Source organism: Sturnira hondurensis, unplaced genomic scaffold, assembly GCF_014824575.4.
Source record: "Sturnira hondurensis isolate 20B ecotype Veracruz unplaced genomic scaffold, ASM1482457v3 Scaffold0007865, whole genome shotgun sequence".
NCBI lineage: Eukaryota > Metazoa > Chordata > Mammalia > Chiroptera > Phyllostomidae > Sturnira > Sturnira hondurensis.
In genome coordinates, this window is record NW_028080496.1 from 1,190,635 (window position 1) to 1,209,911 (window position 19,277).

Below are 19,277 nucleotides of genomic sequence, written 5' to 3' on the forward strand. Positions count from 1 at the left end.
ATGCTGAGAAGTTGGCATAAGTCCATTTTCTTACACACCCCCGTAGGATACACAGGAAGTATTTAAGTACTTTCTTCTCTGCGCACATGCCTTGTATTGATCAAATACACAATTATTGCAAAAATGAGAAAATAGAGATGCTGCAAACGTGTCAGTATGTTTATCTGCACAAGTGCACACACATTCCATGCGTGCCTGCATACGTTTCATAGAAAGGGTCATGTTGCATAAACCCCTCTGTACCTCAAGGTGAGCGTCTTCCCATGAATAAATAAATCCCTCAGTTATCCTCCAAGAGATCAGTGGGGGTGGGGGACAGCAACCACCCAGATGTCACCGTGGAATAACTGCATTTCTCCACCTTCCTGTTTTCGTCAGCTTCCGTCTCAGACACGGCACAGCAGCCATCTGAAGAGCAAAGCAAGTCTCTTGAAAAACCAAAACAGAAAAAGAATCGCTGTTTCTTGTGCAGGAAGAAAGTGGGACTGACTGGTAAGGGCTAAATTCAAATCGTTCAAAATTAGGATTGTATTTTAGAATGACACCTGGCTTCCTGTTACTGCCTTCAAGTAAGATTGTTTCTGTTTCCATGAGCGTTAATGCTGGATATGCTTCAGCTTCTGAATTTTCTTAAAGAAATAAAAGGAGGTTTAATTATATACTTAAAAGTGAAATGAATAGTTTTCTTTTAAAAAATCATTTGGGCCGAGTTTGAGAGTGTTAGCCAAGTGAGGTCGGGGTGCCAGGTGCTTCAAAGGGCGGCGAGGCGGCTCCTGCCTCCAAGGAGCCGGAGGCTGCGTCAGAGAGCGGGGTCGGGGCTCGGTGAGCTCTGAGGGCTCATCATAGGCTGTGCGGGTTCCGGGAGCTCATACACGGAAGGCAGTTAGCCTTGCGCTGTCCCACTGTAGGTAATCAATACAGACTGAGTGCTGTCTAAGAGCTGATGGGGCTGTTATTAACACCGGGAGAAAAGAGTGTTCAAGATACTACTTGGGTATTTAGTACAGGAAGCACGTCGAGTGCAGTCAGGGAGGCTGGTTTGGGAATTCGGGGAGTGAGTGATTCATATAAGAGGAGGAGCAGAGGCTCATCCAGGAGAGTGTCACGGAGGCAGACTGTGTCAGCTGGGACTTGAGAGATGAGCAGGACTTACAGCTGATGGAAACAGGGCCATTTGAGCCAGAAGGAAGACCTTTTGAAGGACAACATGGAGAAGGGAAAGGACAGGGCACGTCCCGGGCAGGAGTGGGGAAGGAGGCGGGGGCGGTCGGGTCAGACCGCAGAGACCAGGCTAATGCTGTGGACTGGTCAGCTTGGGGGAAGCAGTTGCAGCTACAATGGGGACCGTTTATCTACTGTGTGCCAGGCATTGTGTTGAGAAGAGAGCAAGTAAGATTTTGAGCAGAGTTATGTTCTAAGAAGGTTTCTCTGACTAAGGAATAGGTTGGAGGTAAAGAGGAAAGGAGATTTCAGTCTGATTATCAAAGATGTTGAAGTCTGGCCCATCCAAACATGAAGAAATAACACATTTGAAAATACACATATTTAATATCAAGTAGTCTTTCTAAATCCCAGTATCCCTCAAACTTCATGATTGGAGGGCTGAGACTTAACTAATTTTCATCTTGTCCAATCTGTCAGTCTGGGGTTAGTGTTGGCTTCATTTTTCATTTGGCATTCAAAAGTTACAGATATAAAGTTATATAGTTAAAAAATATGGTAAAGGAAGTTGACAGCACATGTCAGTGTTAAAATACTGATTCCTGTGTTCCATTTCCAATAATTCCCTCACACCGTAAAGTCCTGTTTGGACGGCAGGACCAGTTTTCTGTAAAGACTGCCCACCTTCCTTATATTTCTCTTTTGGCTTCAACTTTGGAGATTTTTCTAAACTAGGTGGCATTTGTTTGTGTGTTTACTGTGTGGTAAGCGCCTAATACATCCCTCATTTAATCAGTACAGTAACTAAAACTGCAGTTGCAGACACTGGGGCTCGGAGAGACTTAAGTAGTTTGCGTCTGTGTTAGTCAGGAGATTCGAGCTTAGGCCCCTGACTCCAGGCCCCGTGCTCTTAATCTCCCAGCCACAGTCCAGTTCACTCTTCCATGGGACCTTGTTGGCCCGTGGCGTGGGTGCCGTGGTGCTTGTTAGCAGTTCTGCCGGAGGGGTCGTTTCATCTTAGTTAAGTCTGAAGATTGCTTTTGGGCGGGAAGCACATTTTCACGTTGTAGTATTTGGATTTGGGAAGGGTGGCACAGTTGCAGTGCAGTGAGCTGTTTTCAGTGGGAAGGAGCTGTGGCCATACCGTAGGTCAGAGCACCGGGGCTCAGGGGAGTGGTTACAACTTGCTCGGGTACAAACTGGGTACAAGGTATGAAGCTGTCAGCTACCGAATTTTGGGAATGTGTAGCATGTTCCTGGGTTGTGGAACTGCTTGTTTAGAATGATGGTTTAGATTGTCGCCCTAAATACATGATCTATGTAATATTAATTATGCTAAGGAACTTAATATTTAGACCTTGCATCCAACTCAGGTGTGTGTATTAATCCCTTTCAGGGTTTGAATGCCGGTGTGGAAATGTTTACTGTGGTGTACACCGTTACTCAGATGTACACAATTGCTCTTACAATTACAAAGCCGATGCTGCTGAGAAAATCAGAAAAGAAAATCCAGTAGTTGTTGGCGAAAAGATCCAGAAGATTTGAACTCCTGCTGGAATACAAAATCCTTTGACCATCTGCAAACTAAAAATTGACTTGAGGTTTTTTTTTCCTAGTCATTGGGAATGTAGAGCATTGTATCTCGCATAGACCTTTTAATCATGCATGTCATCGGAAGAATAGATTTTTGTTTTTGTTTTGAAAATGACTCTGAACATTTATTTCCATTGCAGTTTCTGTGGCTAAAAAGACTTAAGTAAACTACAAGTATTATCCTTTTAAGATCATTTTAATTTTAGTTGAGTGCAGAGGGCTTTTATAACAAACAGGGAGAAATTTTGGAGGGCTGTGATTTTTCCAGTATTAAACATGCATGCGTTAATCTTGCGGTTTATTTTTTCATTGTGTGTATATATAGCTTTTCTCTGCAGCACGATCTCTCTTTGGATAATGCCCTCTAGGGCACAGCTAGTTACCAGTAACTGAATGTATCTTAATCACTATGGCTGCTTCTGTTTTTTCATTAACAAAGGTTATACATATGTTAGCACATAGTTTCTTTGCACCCACTATTTATGTCTGAATCATTTGTCACAGGAGAGAGTGTGCTGATGAGATTCTAAGTTTGTGTGTTTTTAATTTTTTTTTTTTTTTGAGCAAGGGAAGGAAAAGCTGTATGCATTTCATTGCTGACTGCAGATTTCTTTCAGGTTCATCTGTCTGTGTGTACGATATGAAGAATGATCTGAAGTAATTGTGCTGTATTTATGTTTATCCACCAGTCTTTGATTAAATAAAAATGAAAACCTTAACAATCGAGTGGATTGCCTTTTCTCTTATTCTTCTGGTGGTCGGTTTTGATTCCGTGCCCTGTGGTTTTCTGCCTCACTAATTTTGTCAGAGAACTCCTGTTCGTGTCACATGTGTCTCTGACTAATGTCATAGTGATACATCATGATCTTACATTCCTCTAAGCTGAAGATGTCCGTATTTCTTTCAAGCCAAGACCTTCTGGGAGCATCTCAGACCTTGCTTCCTGGTATGTGTGGTCAGTTTGGCTCAAACTCATAAAATTTCAAAAAAAAAAAAGCCAGGAACTTCTGTCACTTAGATGTCAGACTTTCTAGCTCTTGGCTGATTCTCTGTTTTGCGCTCTGTCACACTGAATCATCACCTAGGCGAAGTGACTTTTTCTGGTGGGATGAGAGAAACTGAAATAATTCAAACAGAGCAATTGGAGAATTGTGGAGTGTAAGACCTTCAAAAGGCCATTTGCCCTGTGGTTTCAAACTTACCTGGCAGCCATCCTTTTTTAAACAGAAAATATGAAAACAGGTGACAACATTATTTTACCATACAAAGTTCTAGGTTTAAATTTGTTTACTAATTACTCAAATGTCCTATCTTAGTACATAGTGGTGGTTTAGTGTTAAAATCTGTAAATGTAATTTCACATTAACAGATTAAAATAAGAGAAAATCATTAGGACTATCACAACCAAATCAGGTAAAGTATGTAATAGAATTTAGCAGCCATTTATGTTTTAAAAACATCCTGGTAAATTAGCAATACAAAGGAATTTCCTTAAGCTGATAGTTTCTGTGTAAAACCAAACAAAAAGCAAGCACCTTCTAAAGAGAGGAAACTCATTCCCTTTTAATGTCAGACACAAGGAAGGGACTGCCCACTTCACTGCTAATATTCAGAATTACATTGCAGATCCTGGCCAACAGAGCAAATTCACAGCAAAGATCTTCCCTGCTCCATTGTTAACACAATCTAAAACACCGTAGCCCCGTCCGCCAGTGAAAAGGAGAACAATGAAGCCTGTTTGGACACAAGGGACAGTGTTCAAGAGAAAAATGTGGGGAAAGCCTGAAAAATTGCCTCTATGTAAAAGTTCACAAACATGGGAAAGACCTGTGCATACAAAGAAATGAACAAAATAACAGAAAAATGTGACAGCTGTAGGTTGGTGGGATTATGGGCATTATTTTTTTAATTTATTTTTTATCATTTTTGTAATGTATATGATCAACACACACCCTCTTTCCCAAAAGGAGAAGAACAGACTGCATGTTACTTACAATGTTTTTTTATTTCAAAACAGAACAGCTTTCATGCTTTCAGACACTATATGTAATTAGTGGGTTGGCAAGTCTATTTTAAAACTATAAAATCTTACTTCTCCCGTTAACCATCGTATGCCTATACCCTTTCCCCACACACACCTTGTGCTCAGAGTTGGGGTTTTACATGGCTTTTATCATCTGGGCTCTCATTATCAGCCTGTGTGTATTGGGTGGGAACTCCTGGCCTGGCATGGAGTGGGGCCCCTTGCCTAGTGCTGGGATGCTCTCAGTCGGAAGTGTTATACTTAAGTATTTATGGAGCACCTCTTCCGTGCCCGGTGTTTCGCTGGGTGTTGACGGAGCTGCAGGCAGAAAGAGACGGCCCCAGCGTCAGGGCCAGTACCATCAGGGCAAGTTAGTCTCGGAGGGCGGGGCTCAAGGGGGGTGGGGATCTAGGGAAGGGGGGGGGGCGCTGAGGGGCGTGGTTACTTGGGGGGAGTGGTCAGGGGGCGGGGCTGGAGCCGGAAGCGTGATCAGTGGAGGCCTGTCCGTCAGGTCAGGGGGGCTGAGCTGAGAGCTGGTTCCACAGGAACGCTTCGGCTTCACCGTCAGCATGTCGTTCATCCCGGTGGCCGAGAACTCGGACTTCCCCATTCACAACCTGCCCTACGGAGTCTTCTCCACCACAGGCAACGTGAGCTGCGGGTGGGCAGGCCGGCGTCCCCTCCCGCGGGTCCCCTCACCCGGGACCCCCTCTCCCCTCTGCTCTGACCTCGCGCCCGCGGGCCGTCCCAGAGGAATGCGGGGTCACCGCTTGAGGAGCCGCGGGCAGCGGGGGCGGGGAGGCCACCGGGCCACTTGTCTCCTGAGGAGCGGGAGGGGAAACTCATTCCCTTTTAATGTCAGACACAAGGAAGGGACTGCCCACTTCACTTCGCGCGCCCTAGAGGCCCCTGCAGGTTTGTGTGAGGACTAAGTGCAAAGGGAAGTCCTGTGCCCCCTTCTCTCAGGCCACCCCGGCCCGGAACCCCAGTGGCCCGTGCTGTCGGCGGCTCGGAGCCCCAGGGCTGGGGGCTCCACGCGGCGGGTGGTCCGCGGGCGTGGGCCGCCTCGCTGGTGACCGGAAGGAGCCCTTTGGGCGAGAACTGAACTTTCTTTCACTTGTTTACTTCTGTCGGCGATTTTCAGCCGGTTCACGTCAGGGCACGCAAAAAATACAAGTGCTTTTTACTGATCTGACACACACAAAAAAGGTGTAATTTTGATTTCTTCACGTTGGATAGATCTTGTGGTGGCTGTCGTCACTTTGTTATGGGACCATCTCAGAGAAGAGAGGTCGGTGCCCCTGATTAAACAGAAGGAAATCTGTGAAGAGGGGGCTTATTGACAAATGGGGCTGAGACGGACCCTGGGTGGGTTTATTCGTGGTCGTCTTGCTTAGATGTCTGCTCCCAACTTTAAACACGAACCAGAGAACCCCCAGACTCCTCTTGCACCCCACGGTGCTCAGGAAGCATTGGCCACAGGACGCTGCTGGCAGTCAGCCCCCTTCCTGGACAAAGGGTTCCCATTCCCCATGGTGACCTTTGACCCCCAAGGGTCAGTGGGCCACCCTGCAGCCAGTGCCAGAGCCTTGGTCAAGAAGAGTCAGCTGGGGGTTTCACAACCCAGATGTTGCAAGGACACCAAAGGCTAACATTCCATTCTCCATCTCTGGAGGGAAGAAAATACAATAGGAGGCCAATTAACCTGTTTATCACATGGTTAATCCTATTAACATAGTTAATATTAACTTGTGATCCACCTCTCAGCTGGCAGGACTGCCCTGGGCACTCGCTGACACTTTGTCCTTGGCATCGGTCCTGCCCTCACTGTTTGTGGAACTACAAATCGATGAGACAGGAACATTGGCGAGAGGCAGGTGGGGAGCCGGGCCTTGGCTTTCCGGCAGGGCTCTGGAATGAATGCCCCTGGGAGCGTAGCTCGTGGGCACCTCCCCCTGCTGTTTTCCTGTGAGAATGTGCGGGGGCAGCCACAGGGGATGCCTGGGAGAGACAGCCCCTTCCCAGTGCCCACAGAAGAGAGCTGGGGCGGGGATGCAGCCTCTTTGGCGTTCCAGAAGGCCCAGCGCCTCCAGGCCTCGTCTGGAGCTATCGCTGCAGGCAGCTCAGCCCATTGGGAGACACAGGGAGCTGGGGCTCCATCCTGAGGATCCAGTTTGTTCCTCGCTCTCTCTCTCCATAGAGGGCCATCTACAGGGGCACCCACGGGCTCTTTAGTGCGCAGACGTTTTGGGTAATCAGGCCGAGGCCAGCTGAGGCTTTTTCTTGTGCTAACCATGCCGCCTTCCTCCCAGCCGAGACCAAGGATCGGCGTGGCCATTGGTGACCAGATCTTGGACCTCAGTGTCATTAAGCACCTTTTCACCGGGCCTGTCCTCTCCAAACACCAGGATGTCTTTGATCAGGTAGGACATGGTGACAGGGTTTGTCCTCGATCTCAGTGGCCCTGCAGGCCTGTAGCTATGGCCTGGGAGGAAGGGACAGGTGGCCCCACTGCCCTCTGTGTTGTCAGCCTGCAGTACATATACCTGTGGGAAGGAGGTGAGTTTACTTCCCTGGAGATGGCCGGGTGCTTGGATGTGCATTTTCCCGTCTTGTATGTCGGTCAAAGAAGCAGAATGGTATTTATTGAGTGCCTCCTATGTGCTGGGAGTTTTGCATAGCACCCCTCTGGCATAAGAATTGGGATCCTCATTGGATGGGTAAGGAGGTAATAGGAAACAACACATGACTCTCCCTGGTCACATGACTACACGTGTAGGATCTGGGTCTGTAAACCCAGGCTTCAGAATCCACAAGTGCTGTTTCTGCCATGTCTCCCTGGCGGAGAAACCTCTTGTTAACTTATGTGACGGGGATGTGCACAGCCTTCGATAACCTGCAGACTGGAGCGTGCCTCTATTAGACAGACGCCTTTAACTGCCAGCCGGGCCAAGCTGCACTGGCAGCACCCAGATGGCGGCTCCCAGCCGTTGCTGGTCGTGTGCAAGTCCAGGAGCGGCTGAGTCCCATCAGGAAAGGTGACATCTTTCCCCAGCCTGATGGCCAGATGACAGAGCTAAGAGTGAAAGTCCTGAGAGTTTCAATGGCCTGGAGATGAGTGTGGCAGGGCCCTGGAAGGAAGGCCAGCCTCTCCTGTAGACAGGACGGGTCCTGCCCAGCACTTTCCTGTATGTGACCTTCTTTCTCCCTATTTAGCCAATTCTCAACAGCTTCATGGGCCTGGGTCAGGCCGCCTGGAAGGAGGCAAGAGCTTTCTTGCAGAATTTGCTGTCGGCCACTCAATCTCGGCTCCGAGATGACACGGAACTTCGGAAGCGGTGAGGGGCATGTGGATATTGGTGGGTGGCGAGAGACGAGGCCAGTGTGGTAGTCAGGGCCATTCTGAGTCACCACAGCACTGCCTTGGCCGCATTCGACCCCTGCCCAGGCTGCACGTAGGTGGGAGGGCTCAGGGTGGACCACTCCGCTCAGAGAAGTGGCAAATTACCCCTTTGCCTCTGGCCCACTTCCTTCCTCATCAGCATCATCCGTGTTCTTGTCTAGTTCCCAAAGTAGGAGCAGTTTAGCTCATTTCTTAGAGTGGAACCACAGACCCAAAGAAGAGGCATCTCAGCTTCAGTGGGGGGAGACCCTCCCTGGTGTGGCCACTTCAGCCCGGCTCTGGCCCAGGCCAGTCTGGAGACGTTCCCTGGAGATCAGGAGCAGGGTTCTGGGATGGTGTGGGCTGACGCTGCAGGAGGGCCACCAGAGTAGGAACCTTACTTCACCACGTGCTTGACCTTGAAGCCCCTGGTTCTATTTCAGTGCCTTCGTCTCCCAGGCTTCTGCCACGATGCACCTTCCAGCTGCCATAGGTGAGTCCAGTTTCATTACTCGGACATGCGCAAAATGGCCTAGTGGGCCAGGGTGGCTGGGCGGTACTTCCTGGTGGGGAGGGTTTCTGGGGCTGTCACCCCTCCTCCCCACCACTGACTCAGGCCATGTTGAAGGCCAGAGCTCTTATTTATTATTTGTTTCTCAGTTGGGAGTTCTGAAATGATTTTTTAGTTCTGAAATCGATTTTTTTAATTTAGTGAGACTAATTTGTATGCATTTTCTGCTGAGCTTTGGGGCTGCGCAGATGTAGTGGCTGTGTGCTCAACAGCGCCCCCACCTGCCACCCCACAGAACCGGATGCAGAGGAAGTTTGTTCTGTTGCTTCCTCCACCTTGTTCCTCTTGTCCCGGTGCTTGGACTGTCCCTTCTCTGTCCTGAGGTGTCTGGGTCCCTGATGGACTCTTTTGTGACTTTCTTCTGCAGGTGACTACACAGACTTCTACTCCTCTCGGCAGCACGCTACAAACGTCGGAATCATGTTCAGGGACAAGGAGAAGGCGCTGATGCCCAATTGGTAGGTCCCAGGCCAGAGTTTGATGAGTTCCGAGTCTGTCTTTCCATCTGCGGCCGCATGCTGCCTCGGGGGCTGCCCAGTGCCTGCTGGGTTCAGTGAATCAGTTCAGCGACAAACAGTGATGACCGTGATGCGTCTGCAAACAATGGCCTTCGTCCCCGGTCTCTCAGCACCACTCTGGACCTGCTGGGACCATGGGACAATCTCTGAAGCTCTTTCACCTAGAGAATGGGGGGCCAGGGGTGGAATGAAATCCCCCGAGTCACTAAGACCTTTCCAGAATCACTCATTTGTAAGCAATGTACTGTCGCTCTGTGGGCAAGTCCTAGACCCTAGCATTCGTCAACTTACAATTCTGTGATGAATGAGGGTCCTCACAGCTTCCCCATGCTGTGCATCTCAAATTGTGGTCAGTTCAGAGTGGGAGCTACGTTCTTGTATTTGGCCCTCCCAGTCGTTCCACGGGGTGGCCGAGGTGATGACCGTTGTTAGCCCATTTCACAGGAGGGAAAACAGGCTCAGACAAGGGTTGACCCACGTGAGGACCCACAGGCCAGAAGCTGTGTCCTTCGTGCCCAGACCAAGGCCCTTGCCCCAGTTAAGACCCCTACCCCTTCGTTCCGTGTTGTCCTCTGGAGGTGACAGTTACTTAGACACAGTGGCACTTGCCCACCCCCCCGCCAGGCGCCCTCAGCACACACAGCAGTTCTCAACTCTCGGTGAGAGTTTCAGATGGGCCGCGCCAGGTGGAGGGGGCGGGAATGTGTCTATTTGAACCTGGTTGAAGAAGACAAGAAGGGGAGAGAGAGCAGAGAGGTTAAGCAGAAAGGCCAAGGTTGCGAGACAAGCTAGGACGGCGGGTGGGCAGGTACGCGGGACTCTGGCCGTGGGCAGGCTCCGGACCAGTGGGCAGCCGTAGCCCATGTCCTTCTGCAGGATTAGACCTTTATCGAGATGCCTGGTACAAGGCAGCCTGCAGCTGGGCCTCGCTTATGTAATGTACATAGAGTGTAAAGGTAATACAGGAGGTCTGTCCGGAAAGTATCCAGCCACGTGCTATGAAAAACAGAGACATTCATTCATTGAAGGAGAGACAAGAAACATTGTCCGTAGGACAATGCCACCTCGGTTCCCTTCAAACTAGGTTCCTGGGGACCTCACACAGTTCTCCCAACCGCCATCAGGTGCCTCATCGTATTTTCCTGAGTCTCACGGGTGCTCTGAAATCTTCCCCTTCAAAGGTCATTTTAGTTTGGGGGAAAGCCAAAAGTCGCAGGGTGCCAAATCTGGGCTCTAGGGGGCGCTGAATCACCTGGGTGATTTGATGTTTCACCATAAAACTGCGTGAGTTGTGATGCATGAGCGGGCACGTGGTCGTGAAGAAGCTGCCCATCACCAGCTGCCCATAGCTGCGGACTTCCGAATCATCCCAACAGTTTCTGTGGAGGAATGTTCAAGCTTAACACAAAATTTGACGCAGATTCGTTGCTGTACTGGCTCAGTTATTTTGAACGCAATGGCCACACAGTATATGTGCTCACTCAATGGTGTGTACCATGCCGACTGAGTCGTGCAGCGAAGTCATCATTATTCACGCATGCACATTCCAGCCCCCTCTCCTTGGCTGCCAGGTTATGTCGATGTCATGCAAGCCATTCTCATTGTAGTAACAACGCTGGACTTTTTCTGGATAGACCTTGTATAAATCACTTTGTACACCCAGGAGATTCAGCCCCCCCTAGAGCCCCTATTTGGTGCCCTGTGACTTCTGGCTTTCCCCAGAACTAAAGTCACCTTTGAAAGGGAGGAGATTTCAGAGCACCAGTGAGATTCAGGAAAAAAATGATGGGGATGGCGGTTGGGAGAACTGTGTGAGGTCCCAAGGTGCCTACTTGGAAGGGAACCGAAGTATCATTGTCCTGTGTAAAATGTTTCTTGTGTCTCCTTCAATTAAATGTCTCTATTTTTCATACTGCATGGCTGGATCCCTTCTGGACGGACCTCATACGCACTGTATGGGTTCTCTGTTGCTGCTGTAACAAATTGCCACAAATTTGGTGCCTTAAAACAATACAAATAGGGTTTCTTACAGTTCTGGGGGCCAGCAGTCCAAAATCAGTCTCAGTCTGCTAAAGTCAAGTTTTGTCTCTTTATCTGGCTGATTCCCCTTCGCACAACGTCCTCAGGGTTCATCTGTGTCAACACAGGTGTCAGAAGTTCCTTCTCATTTAATGCTGAGCAATATTCCATTGTATGTACAGAGCAAATTTGCATGTCTACTTGCTTATTGATGGATGTGAGGAAATGCCTTTTGGTCTGTGGGCCATGTATACACGTCGACTCCCTTTTCATTATTAATTTTCAGGAATCTTGAAATGCCTTCTGCAACGTGCCAGAGCACTGACACCCCGCCCTTTCTTGCCTCCCCCCGTCAGGCTGCACTTGCCCGTGGGCTATCACGGCCGCGCCTCTTCCATCGTGGTGTCCGGCACCCCGATCCGAAGGCCCATGGGGCAGATGAGACCCGATGACTGTAAGTGCCCCGGCGTCCAGGCCGCCGGCCTTGTGGCTCTGTGTCTCCACGCCATGAGCGCCCTGGCCTGCCACTCACACCAGCCTCTTGCTCTGCTGTTATTGCAGCTAAGCCTCCGGTGTACGGTCCCTGCAAACTCTTGGACATGGAGTTGGAAATGGTAAGCGGGGCCTCGGTGTGTTCTTGGCTCTATACCGCTGTGACGGCAGCATGCTGGACGGTAGGGGGGTATAGGCATACTGATGGGGGGGGGTCTTCACAGCAGCACCTGCAGTGTAGCCGAGACCAAGGGAAGCTCTGGGTGTCCACTCACAGCAGGTGGAGGGGAAGAGATGTGGGACCCCCTCAGAGCCACAGCTGTGGAAATCTGGGTTGGTCGGAGCTCTCTAGTCTGCGCAGTCCTGTTTGGTGATTTCTTTGGACTCTGTCAGGAGGAAGGACATGCGTGGGCACTGCCCAGTGGTCCCCCAGGCCCTCCAGCCCTCTGCCCCCTGCTGTGGCGGCCACAGTGCCAGGCGGACCTCAGAGCAGGTGTCCCAGCCCGGACCCAGGGAGCAGGGGCTCCTCTGGGCGAACAGAGGACTCCGCAGGCAGGCGCTTTGCCAGGGTCGGTCACATCGGGGAGCAGACAGGGCAGATGGGGAAGAGGCAGGGGTGGGCAGGCCCCCAGTGATCTGCACTGGGAGGTGGGAAGATTCGCTCTGAGTTGGTGTCCTTGGGTTAGGTCTTTTTTACCCTGGTGGAAAACCTGTGAGGTTTAGCCACTGTCAAAGAGCAAATAAAACTGTGACTCCGGTTTTGCAAATGTCTTAGCCGGTTCTGTGCTCTTGACAGTCATTGTCCCAGCGCTGGCCTTGCCTTTCTCCCAAGGCAGGTGGGGGTGAAGGACTGGGGGGCAGGGGGCGCCCCGTCAGCTCTTGGCTGTGCTTTGGAGGCAGCTCTTTGGCTGTGCATGAACACAAACCCCAGTACGCTCATTCTCCGCAAGGTTCATGTGACAGTCAGCCCCTGCCACGCAGAGGTGTGTGGGGTGACAGAGACGGAGTGGAGAGGCTGCAGGGGGTTTCAGGGCTGCTGTGCTCAGTGTGCAGGGGCCGCTCTGGGGCTGTGCAGAGGTCATGGGCTGGCGCTCACCACCTCCCCAGGGTAGCCGTCCATCCGTCCACCCAGGTGCAGCCCCTTTGGTGCCTTGCCAGGCCCCCCTGGGCTGTCATGGTCTCTGGCTTTGCTTTGGAAATGCCTGACCTTCGCCCTCCAAGCAAGTGACATGGGGCGCCAGGCGAGCCCCAGATTCTAATCAGCTCTTCTGTTCGGCAGGCGTTCTTTGTAGGCCCTGGGAACGAGTTTGGAGAGCCGATCCCCATTTCCAAGGCCCATGAGCACATTTTTGGGATGGTCCTTATGAACGACTGGAGTGGTGAGTGTGGGGTGCTGGGCGGCCTGAGGCTGCGGTCAGTGCGCACGGTCTGCTCTGGGTGGAGACCGGGCGTTTGGGACACTCTCACGTCAGAGCTCCCGGTGTGAGCGCCCTGTGGGGGCCAGGTCCCAGCCCTGTTACCGCCCCCACTTACAGGGGAGGCAGTGAGGCGCAGGTAGTTGCTGAGCTAGGATCTCACACCCAGCAGCTCCGTTTCCGAGCCTGTCTCAGCGCCTGCGCCACACGCAGGAGGAAGATGTTGCCTAACTGAGCCCAGGGGTGTGCTCCTCCTGGTGTGAGGAGCGTGCCTGCCCTTTGGTCATCCTGTTTCCTTTGACCTGGCTCAGTGACCTCAAAGGACTCTGAGTCCTTGGCATTCAGTGCTGCCGGCCCTTGGTCCTGAGATGGCCTGGTGGGGGCCAGAGTGCCGTGGGGTGGGGGAGGCTCTGCTGGGTGTCTGTGCTGTGTGGTCAGGGGGAGGTGGCAGCCTCGAGACCAGGCCCCAGTCAGCCCGAGTGAGCCCTGCTCGGCCCTTCCTTCTCCCGTAGCTCGAGACATTCAGAAGTGGGAGTACATCCCTCTCGGGCCGTTCTTGGGGAAGAGTTTCGGAACCACCATATCTCCATGGGTGGTGCCCATGGATGCCCTCATGCCCTTCGTGGTGCCCAACCCGGAGCAGGTGAGCGCAGGCAGCTTCCGCAGGAAGCTCCACAGCCTGGCCCTTCTGCTCTGCGGCGGCTCGCCCACCTGCTGGGAGCTCTGGGCTGTCGGTGTGCCCATGTAGGACCTCCGCCTTGAGCTTGCCCAGCCCCCTGCACAGTTCTTGGGAAAACACACAAGTGTTGTAAGCGTCAGAACCCCCTGAGGCCAGGGGGTGCGGCTGGCTGGCAAGAGAAAAGGTCCTGTGGTGCCTCTGCGTTGCACAACCTCCCGGGGTTGCTGGAGAGGTTGGGGGCCCTGGGGGCGGGGCACTGGACGGGTTGTCAGCTGTCAGCTTGTTTTCTGCACAATGGCGCCCCTGGAGACCAACTGGTGGAACGCACTTTGGAGCTGGACAACCACAGGCCCTGGTGCTGGAGCCCTGACATCTGTTGGGGCCTCATCACAGTTCAGCCATAGTCCCCCACCCGCATCACCTCCAGAGGCCTCACCAAGTGCCCGGGCCAATGCCCTGGCCCGTGCCTTCCTCCGGGTGGGTGCCGGCAGCCCCTACTTTTCCTAGACACTCCCCCTCCTGGGCTTCTGGCATGTGACCTGTCCCAGCTGTCCCAGCTGTCCCACATGTGTCCCAGCTGTCCTGTATCTCTAGAGCACTGCAGTGCCGGTGCCAGTCCGTCCTGCACACCTCCCCCGAGCCCCCACCCCCACCTCCCTCTGTGCTCCTGCACCCAGACACCGTCCCGGCCCCCCCCACGTCCCCTCCAGGCGTGCTCCTCTGTGTGTTCTCAGGGCACGGTTTTTCCCTTCCCTCTGCACCCGCCCTCCCCAAGCAGCACCTGCGTGCAGTCTTCACGCCTCTTGCCACTTCTGAACACTTTTCTTTAAAACAGCTTCCATTTCAAAACCCAAATAACGTGTTCGGAACAGGAACGTTGAATCCCTGCCAGCGTCCCTGGACACCCAGTGAACCATAAAAAGAAACACATCACTATTAAAAACCCAACCACACTAATTATGTCGTATACCACTTTCGACTCCAGCAAGGCGCCCTTGGGAAAACACTGCTTTTGGCCTAAGCGCAGGCTTTCAGAGCCGTCAGAGCCGCCTCTGCCTAGGGTCCCACGTTGGTCGGGGCTTCGAGCCTCTGTCAGCTGCACCTGCCTCCACCCATCCCTTCTTGCCACGGGCCTTGCTCCGTTTCCCATCAGTGGCCCTCTCACTGCCCGCTCTCCCCGGGCCTCCACTCCTGCCTTTCTGGGACATCTCCGCTTTGACCCCCATGCCTGTGACCTGCCGATGCCCCTCCTGTGGCTTCGTTTCCTGGTGCCTGGACCACCCTCACCTCTCACTGTCCGGGGAGGTGGTGCTGGGTCCCCGGAGCAGGGCCGCTTCTACCTCAGGTCCTCTGGGGGGTGGGGGGGGGCTTCCAGTGACCCTCCGTGCTGTGCTCTGCCCTTGCAGGACCCCAAGCCCCTGCCGTACCTTTGCCATGACCGGCCCTACATGTTTGACATCCAGCTCTCTGTCACCCTAAAAGGTACTGCCACAGGGCTGGGGGCTGTGTCCTGGGGTCGGTGGGCACGTGTGCCCAAGTGCCATTGCCTGGATGGCTCCTGAACTGGGTGGGGGCCGGGGGGAGGGACTGTCACCTGCTGCATCCTTAGACACACGGGGGTTCTTATAAAGGGAGGAGGAGGGGAAGGGACACTGTGTCCCCACGCTGTATAGTGGGTGTTTAATAAACACTGTTGAAATAAACTGTGAAGGGGCACCGTGCCCATCACGGGACAGGTGGCCTGAGCTGTCCAAAGGGCTCCTGGGGGTATGAGAATTGGGATTCACCTTGCACACTAGCGCCAGTTGACTCGTGGCTGCCAGGAGTGTTGTGTTAAGAAGGATTCTGAGGATACGTGGGTCCAGGGGCGGTGGGGAAGGCGGCGGCCGCTGGGGTGCATGTCTTTTCCGTTCCTGGACTACAACGTCTCCCTGGAGGTCTCCCGGCTCCGAGAGCCTGCGAGAATATCATTTCTTGAGCTCTTTTAGCAAAACCATGTTGGGCCATGGGAAGCTTAGCCCACAAAATTAACCTCACCAGGTGGTTTTCTTCCTTCCTGAGGAAGAGCTGAGTCTCTTTGTCCATGTTACTTGTCTTTCCAACAGGAGAAGGAATGAGCCAGGCAGCTACCATATGCAAGTCCAACTTTAAGGTAAGCTTGGAAGCTGGGCAGGCTGGTTGTGGGAGGGAGGGAGGGAGGAGGGGGTCTCTTCCTGGCAGCATCAGGGGAATGGCATCCATTTGGGGAAATGATGTAGGTCTCGTGTGAGCCCCGTGGCCCCAGGGGTGGCAAATCTAAGAAGCTCTGGGCACCGAGAGGCGCGGGCAGATGCCCCATCTGGGCCTCTGCAGGTGGCACCAGTTCTGGCCCCGCCCCTACAGCCAGCCCCGGCCCCGCCCCCTACAGTCGGCCCTCCGCACACGCCCCTTCGGTCTGAGGCCCAGGGCAGCAGGACATCTGCGAGGCCTTTGCTCACAAGAAGCCTCCGCTAGGCTCGCGGTGCTCACAGGGCCGAGCGTAATCATGGACAGAGGAGCGGGCTGAGCACTGAGGCTCCGAGCAGAGGCCGGCTGCCCCTGGGTTGTTTCTTGGACAATGCGGGGTGGAGCGGGGCTAGCACCAAGCAGTGAAGGTCCCCGGGCGTCGCCACAGTAGGACAGCTGTCCTTTCGGAATGGAAGCGGGGAGAGTGGGCGTGAGGGGCCGCTGTGCGGGCAGCGCGTGCAGGAGGCCCGGCCCCACCGCACCCCTCGCCCGCAGCACATGCACTGGACAATGCTGCAGCAGCTCGCTCACCACTCTGTCAACGGCTGCAACCTGCGGCCCGGGGACCTCTTGGCGTCCGGAACCATCAGCGGGCCGGTGAGTACCTCGTTGCCCCGGGCCTGTCATGTAGTGAGAGCTCCTCTGCTCCCCGCGCCGCTGCGGGTGGGGAGGTGTCGGCTCGCCCTGAGAAGGGGTTCCAGCCCCTGGTGGGTGTGTTTGACACCCCTGTCCTGCTCAGCTTCCTCCACGTCTGGGTGCAGCAGGGTCTTCCTTTCCGAATTTAGAGCCCAAGAGAGGGAGTAGGAATGGGAGGCCGTGTCTGTCTGGTTGGGGAGAGTTGGGAAACAGCCAGAGTGTGTGGTTGGACCCTCCCAGGATAAGCAGGCCCTGCTGTTGGGGCCCCTCCCCCCAATGCCGCTCTCAGCCCAGGGGAGAGTCTCGGAGCCTCAGAGATGGTGCGTGTGCCAGTCTTCTCCTCAGGGTCCGGCCTCTTGTTTCTGAGAGCAGAAGTCTGGCACTTCCTGAGCCCCGAACAAAATGGACAGGGGCGGAGTGCAGGCCTGGAGGCCCTGCCGGTCATGGTTCCACCAGGGCAGGGCCCGTGGGGGGACATGGGGCCTACTGCCCCTGCCTGGGGCTCCCAGGCTTTGCTGAGCCCTGGCCACGCTGGAGCTGACAGGCTATTACTAAGAGGTAGGTCCATGTGACACGTGCTTCCCTGTCCCCTTCTAAAGGAGCCAGAAAGCTTTGGCTCCATGTTGGAGCTGTCATGGAGGGGCACGAAGGCCATTGAGCTGGGGAACGGACAGACCAGGAAGTTCCTGCTGGACGGGGATGAAGTCGTCATCACAGGTGAGGACGGCCAGCCCACGGCTGTGTCTCCTTGGCTGTGTGTCCTCGCCTGCAGGCCGCCATCTGCCTTGCTTGGCCCCACTCCGGCATTCCCAGGGCTCTGTCTCCTCACTCTGTCCTGCGCCCCAGCTTGGCTACCACAGGCTTTTAATCTGACTCTCCCCAGACCAGAAGGACCACGGGGGTCCTGCTCTGTCCCTCTTCTCCCTTGGCAGAACGACAAAATAATGCCAGGTTCCCGTCATTCTGAACTTGGCAGGGCGGAGACCCTGTGTCCGGGCATCCGCTGTGCCCACTGAGGTAGGGAGGCGGCGGCCAGCTTTGCCCACCAGGACGAAGAGGGGAAGTGAGAGGGTGCAGTCGCCGCCTGCATTCAGGAAGCAGGAGGGGTGGTGTCAGTGTACCTCCTGGGCCAGAGGGACAGATGAGGCGCAAACGCCGTAACCTGGCTTCTCGGGGGGGCCCCCGCCCGACAGCGCATGCAGCACATGCCTCTCTCGCCTGCGTCCCTGCCTCGCACGGGCTGCTCCCTCTGCCTGGCACGCCCTCTCATCCGCCTTCCCTGGGGAACACCTACCCACCCCTCCACTCCCGGCTCAGATGCTCCCTCCTTCCTACCTCCGTGTCCCCCACGCACCTCTCAGCACCTTGTAGGTTTTCTTTTCTAACTCTTGTCCCACCTCGAGGACAGGGACACCCTCCTCCTCCTCTTCCTTCCACAGTCCTGGGCTGTACTTACTGTCATTACACCCATTTCACAGATGAGGAGACTGAGTCTCAGAGGGGACGCAGGTCATGGAGCCAGTAGGCGGAGCAGCCAGGCTCTGAACCCGGGCATCTTGCTTCAGGCCAATTTGCAGACCTGGGGTTTGAACCCAAGGCCACATGAAAAGCTGTGGAGCATCCTTGGGCTGTTTTTGAGGGTCCCTGACTTGGGGGACAGGCCTGGAGTTCCACCGCAGATGCTCCTGTGGCTCCGACAAGCTTCTAGTCTTCTGCCTGAAACGCCCATCTGTCCTTGTGACAGCGCCCTCCCGTGGCGGGCCCAGCTGTGTGATGGCCAGCGCGGCCTGGGCCTTGGCTCCAGGGAGCCCAGGGGCTTCTTGCTGACCCCTGTCCTCCTGTGTTCCAGGACACTGCCAGGGGGACGGTTACCGCGTCGGCTTTGGCCAGTGTGCTGGGAAAATCCTGCCCTCTCTCTCGCCCGCGTGAGCTTCTCTCTGGCGCCCGGAGCCAAGGGCTGGACCCCCGCCCCACCCCACCCCGGGGGCCGGGGGCCCCTCCGTAGGCCGGTCCTTCCTCCAGTCATAAATAAAGCCACTGTGCTCTGTGCCCACACTCAGAGCCCTGCCTCGTCATGGAGGGTGACATCCACCCATTCCTGTCCCTGCATCGACTCGGTGGGTCAAGGTGTGTGCGGCTGCCTTGGGAGACGGCAATAATCTGTTTTCACTAGAGAGGCCGAGGGTCTCTGCGCAGTTTTCTGATCCGACACCCCAGGCCTCACATTTTCCCCGGAATCGGGGAGAGAATGGCACCCAGGTCGGGGTTCTCAGAGAAATGGAACCATTGAAACATGTGTGTATTAGAGGGATCGGATTTACAGACACAGCTTACGGGGTTCTGGGGGCTGCTGGTCCAAAATCCGCAGGTGGATGGCGGGCTGCAGACCCGGGGAGGAGGTGGTGCCCTGAGACCTGTTGGCAGGGACACCCAGGGCCCAGTGCAGGTTAGCCTCCTACGGTCCGCCCTTCCTTCCCCCCGCTGTGCCCTGGGAGGGTGACCTCTGTGGACAACATCACCCAG

General features: G+C 54.2%; 2 protein-coding genes and 1 long non-coding RNA gene across 12 annotated transcripts in view; 2 read left to right on the forward strand and 1 right to left on the reverse strand.

Annotated features, from left to right (window-relative positions):
- Nucleotides 1-3,478, forward strand: part of ZFAND6 (zinc finger AN1-type containing 6) — a 48,132-nt gene extending 44,654 nt beyond the window's left edge. For all 7 annotated transcript variants that reach the window (XM_037053481.1, XM_037053482.1, XM_037053486.1 and 4 more), the window contains exons 5-6: nucleotides 379-492; nucleotides 2,558-3,478. In XM_037053481.1, coding sequence (XP_036909376.1) covers nucleotides 379-492; nucleotides 2,558-2,706 — 263 coding nt within the window. In that variant the 3' untranslated portion in view covers nucleotides 2,707-3,478. The remainder of the gene's footprint in view (nucleotides 1-378; nucleotides 493-2,557) is intronic.
- Nucleotides 3,479-5,339: 1,861 nt separating this feature from the next.
- LOC118991887 (fumarylacetoacetase) overlaps nucleotides 5,340-19,277 on the forward strand; it is a 111,740-nt gene continuing 97,802 nt past the window's right edge. For 3 of the 4 annotated variants that reach the window (XM_037053476.1, XM_037053478.1, XM_037053477.1), the window contains exons 1-13: nucleotides 5,340-5,427; nucleotides 7,090-7,200; nucleotides 7,994-8,115; nucleotides 8,603-8,652; nucleotides 9,098-9,188; nucleotides 11,624-11,721; nucleotides 11,829-11,881; nucleotides 13,039-13,138; nucleotides 13,687-13,817; nucleotides 15,260-15,335; nucleotides 15,959-16,005; nucleotides 16,614-16,715; nucleotides 17,354-17,471. In XM_037053476.1, the coding sequence (XP_036909371.1) occupies nucleotides 5,347-5,427; nucleotides 7,090-7,200; nucleotides 7,994-8,115; nucleotides 8,603-8,652; nucleotides 9,098-9,188; nucleotides 11,624-11,721; nucleotides 11,829-11,881; nucleotides 13,039-13,138; nucleotides 13,687-13,817; nucleotides 15,260-15,335; nucleotides 15,959-16,005; nucleotides 16,614-16,715; nucleotides 17,354-17,471 (1,180 nt within the window). In that variant the 5' untranslated portion in view covers nucleotides 5,340-5,346. Of the gene's footprint in view, nucleotides 5,428-7,089; nucleotides 7,201-7,993; nucleotides 8,116-8,602; nucleotides 8,653-9,097; nucleotides 9,189-11,623; nucleotides 11,722-11,828; nucleotides 11,882-13,038; nucleotides 13,139-13,686; nucleotides 13,818-15,259; nucleotides 15,336-15,958; nucleotides 16,006-16,613; nucleotides 16,716-17,353; nucleotides 17,472-18,603; nucleotides 18,814-19,277 lie in introns of those variants that run through there. The other variant, XM_037053479.1, reaches the window with a different exon arrangement.
- LOC118991890 (uncharacterized) lies at nucleotides 7,605-17,576 on the reverse strand. Its single transcript, XR_005067494.1, has 3 exons — nucleotides 17,491-17,576; nucleotides 14,664-14,665; nucleotides 7,605-7,615 (listed from the first exon to the last, which is right to left on the reverse strand). It is a non-coding gene; the product is annotated as an uncharacterized LOC118991890 (long non-coding RNA).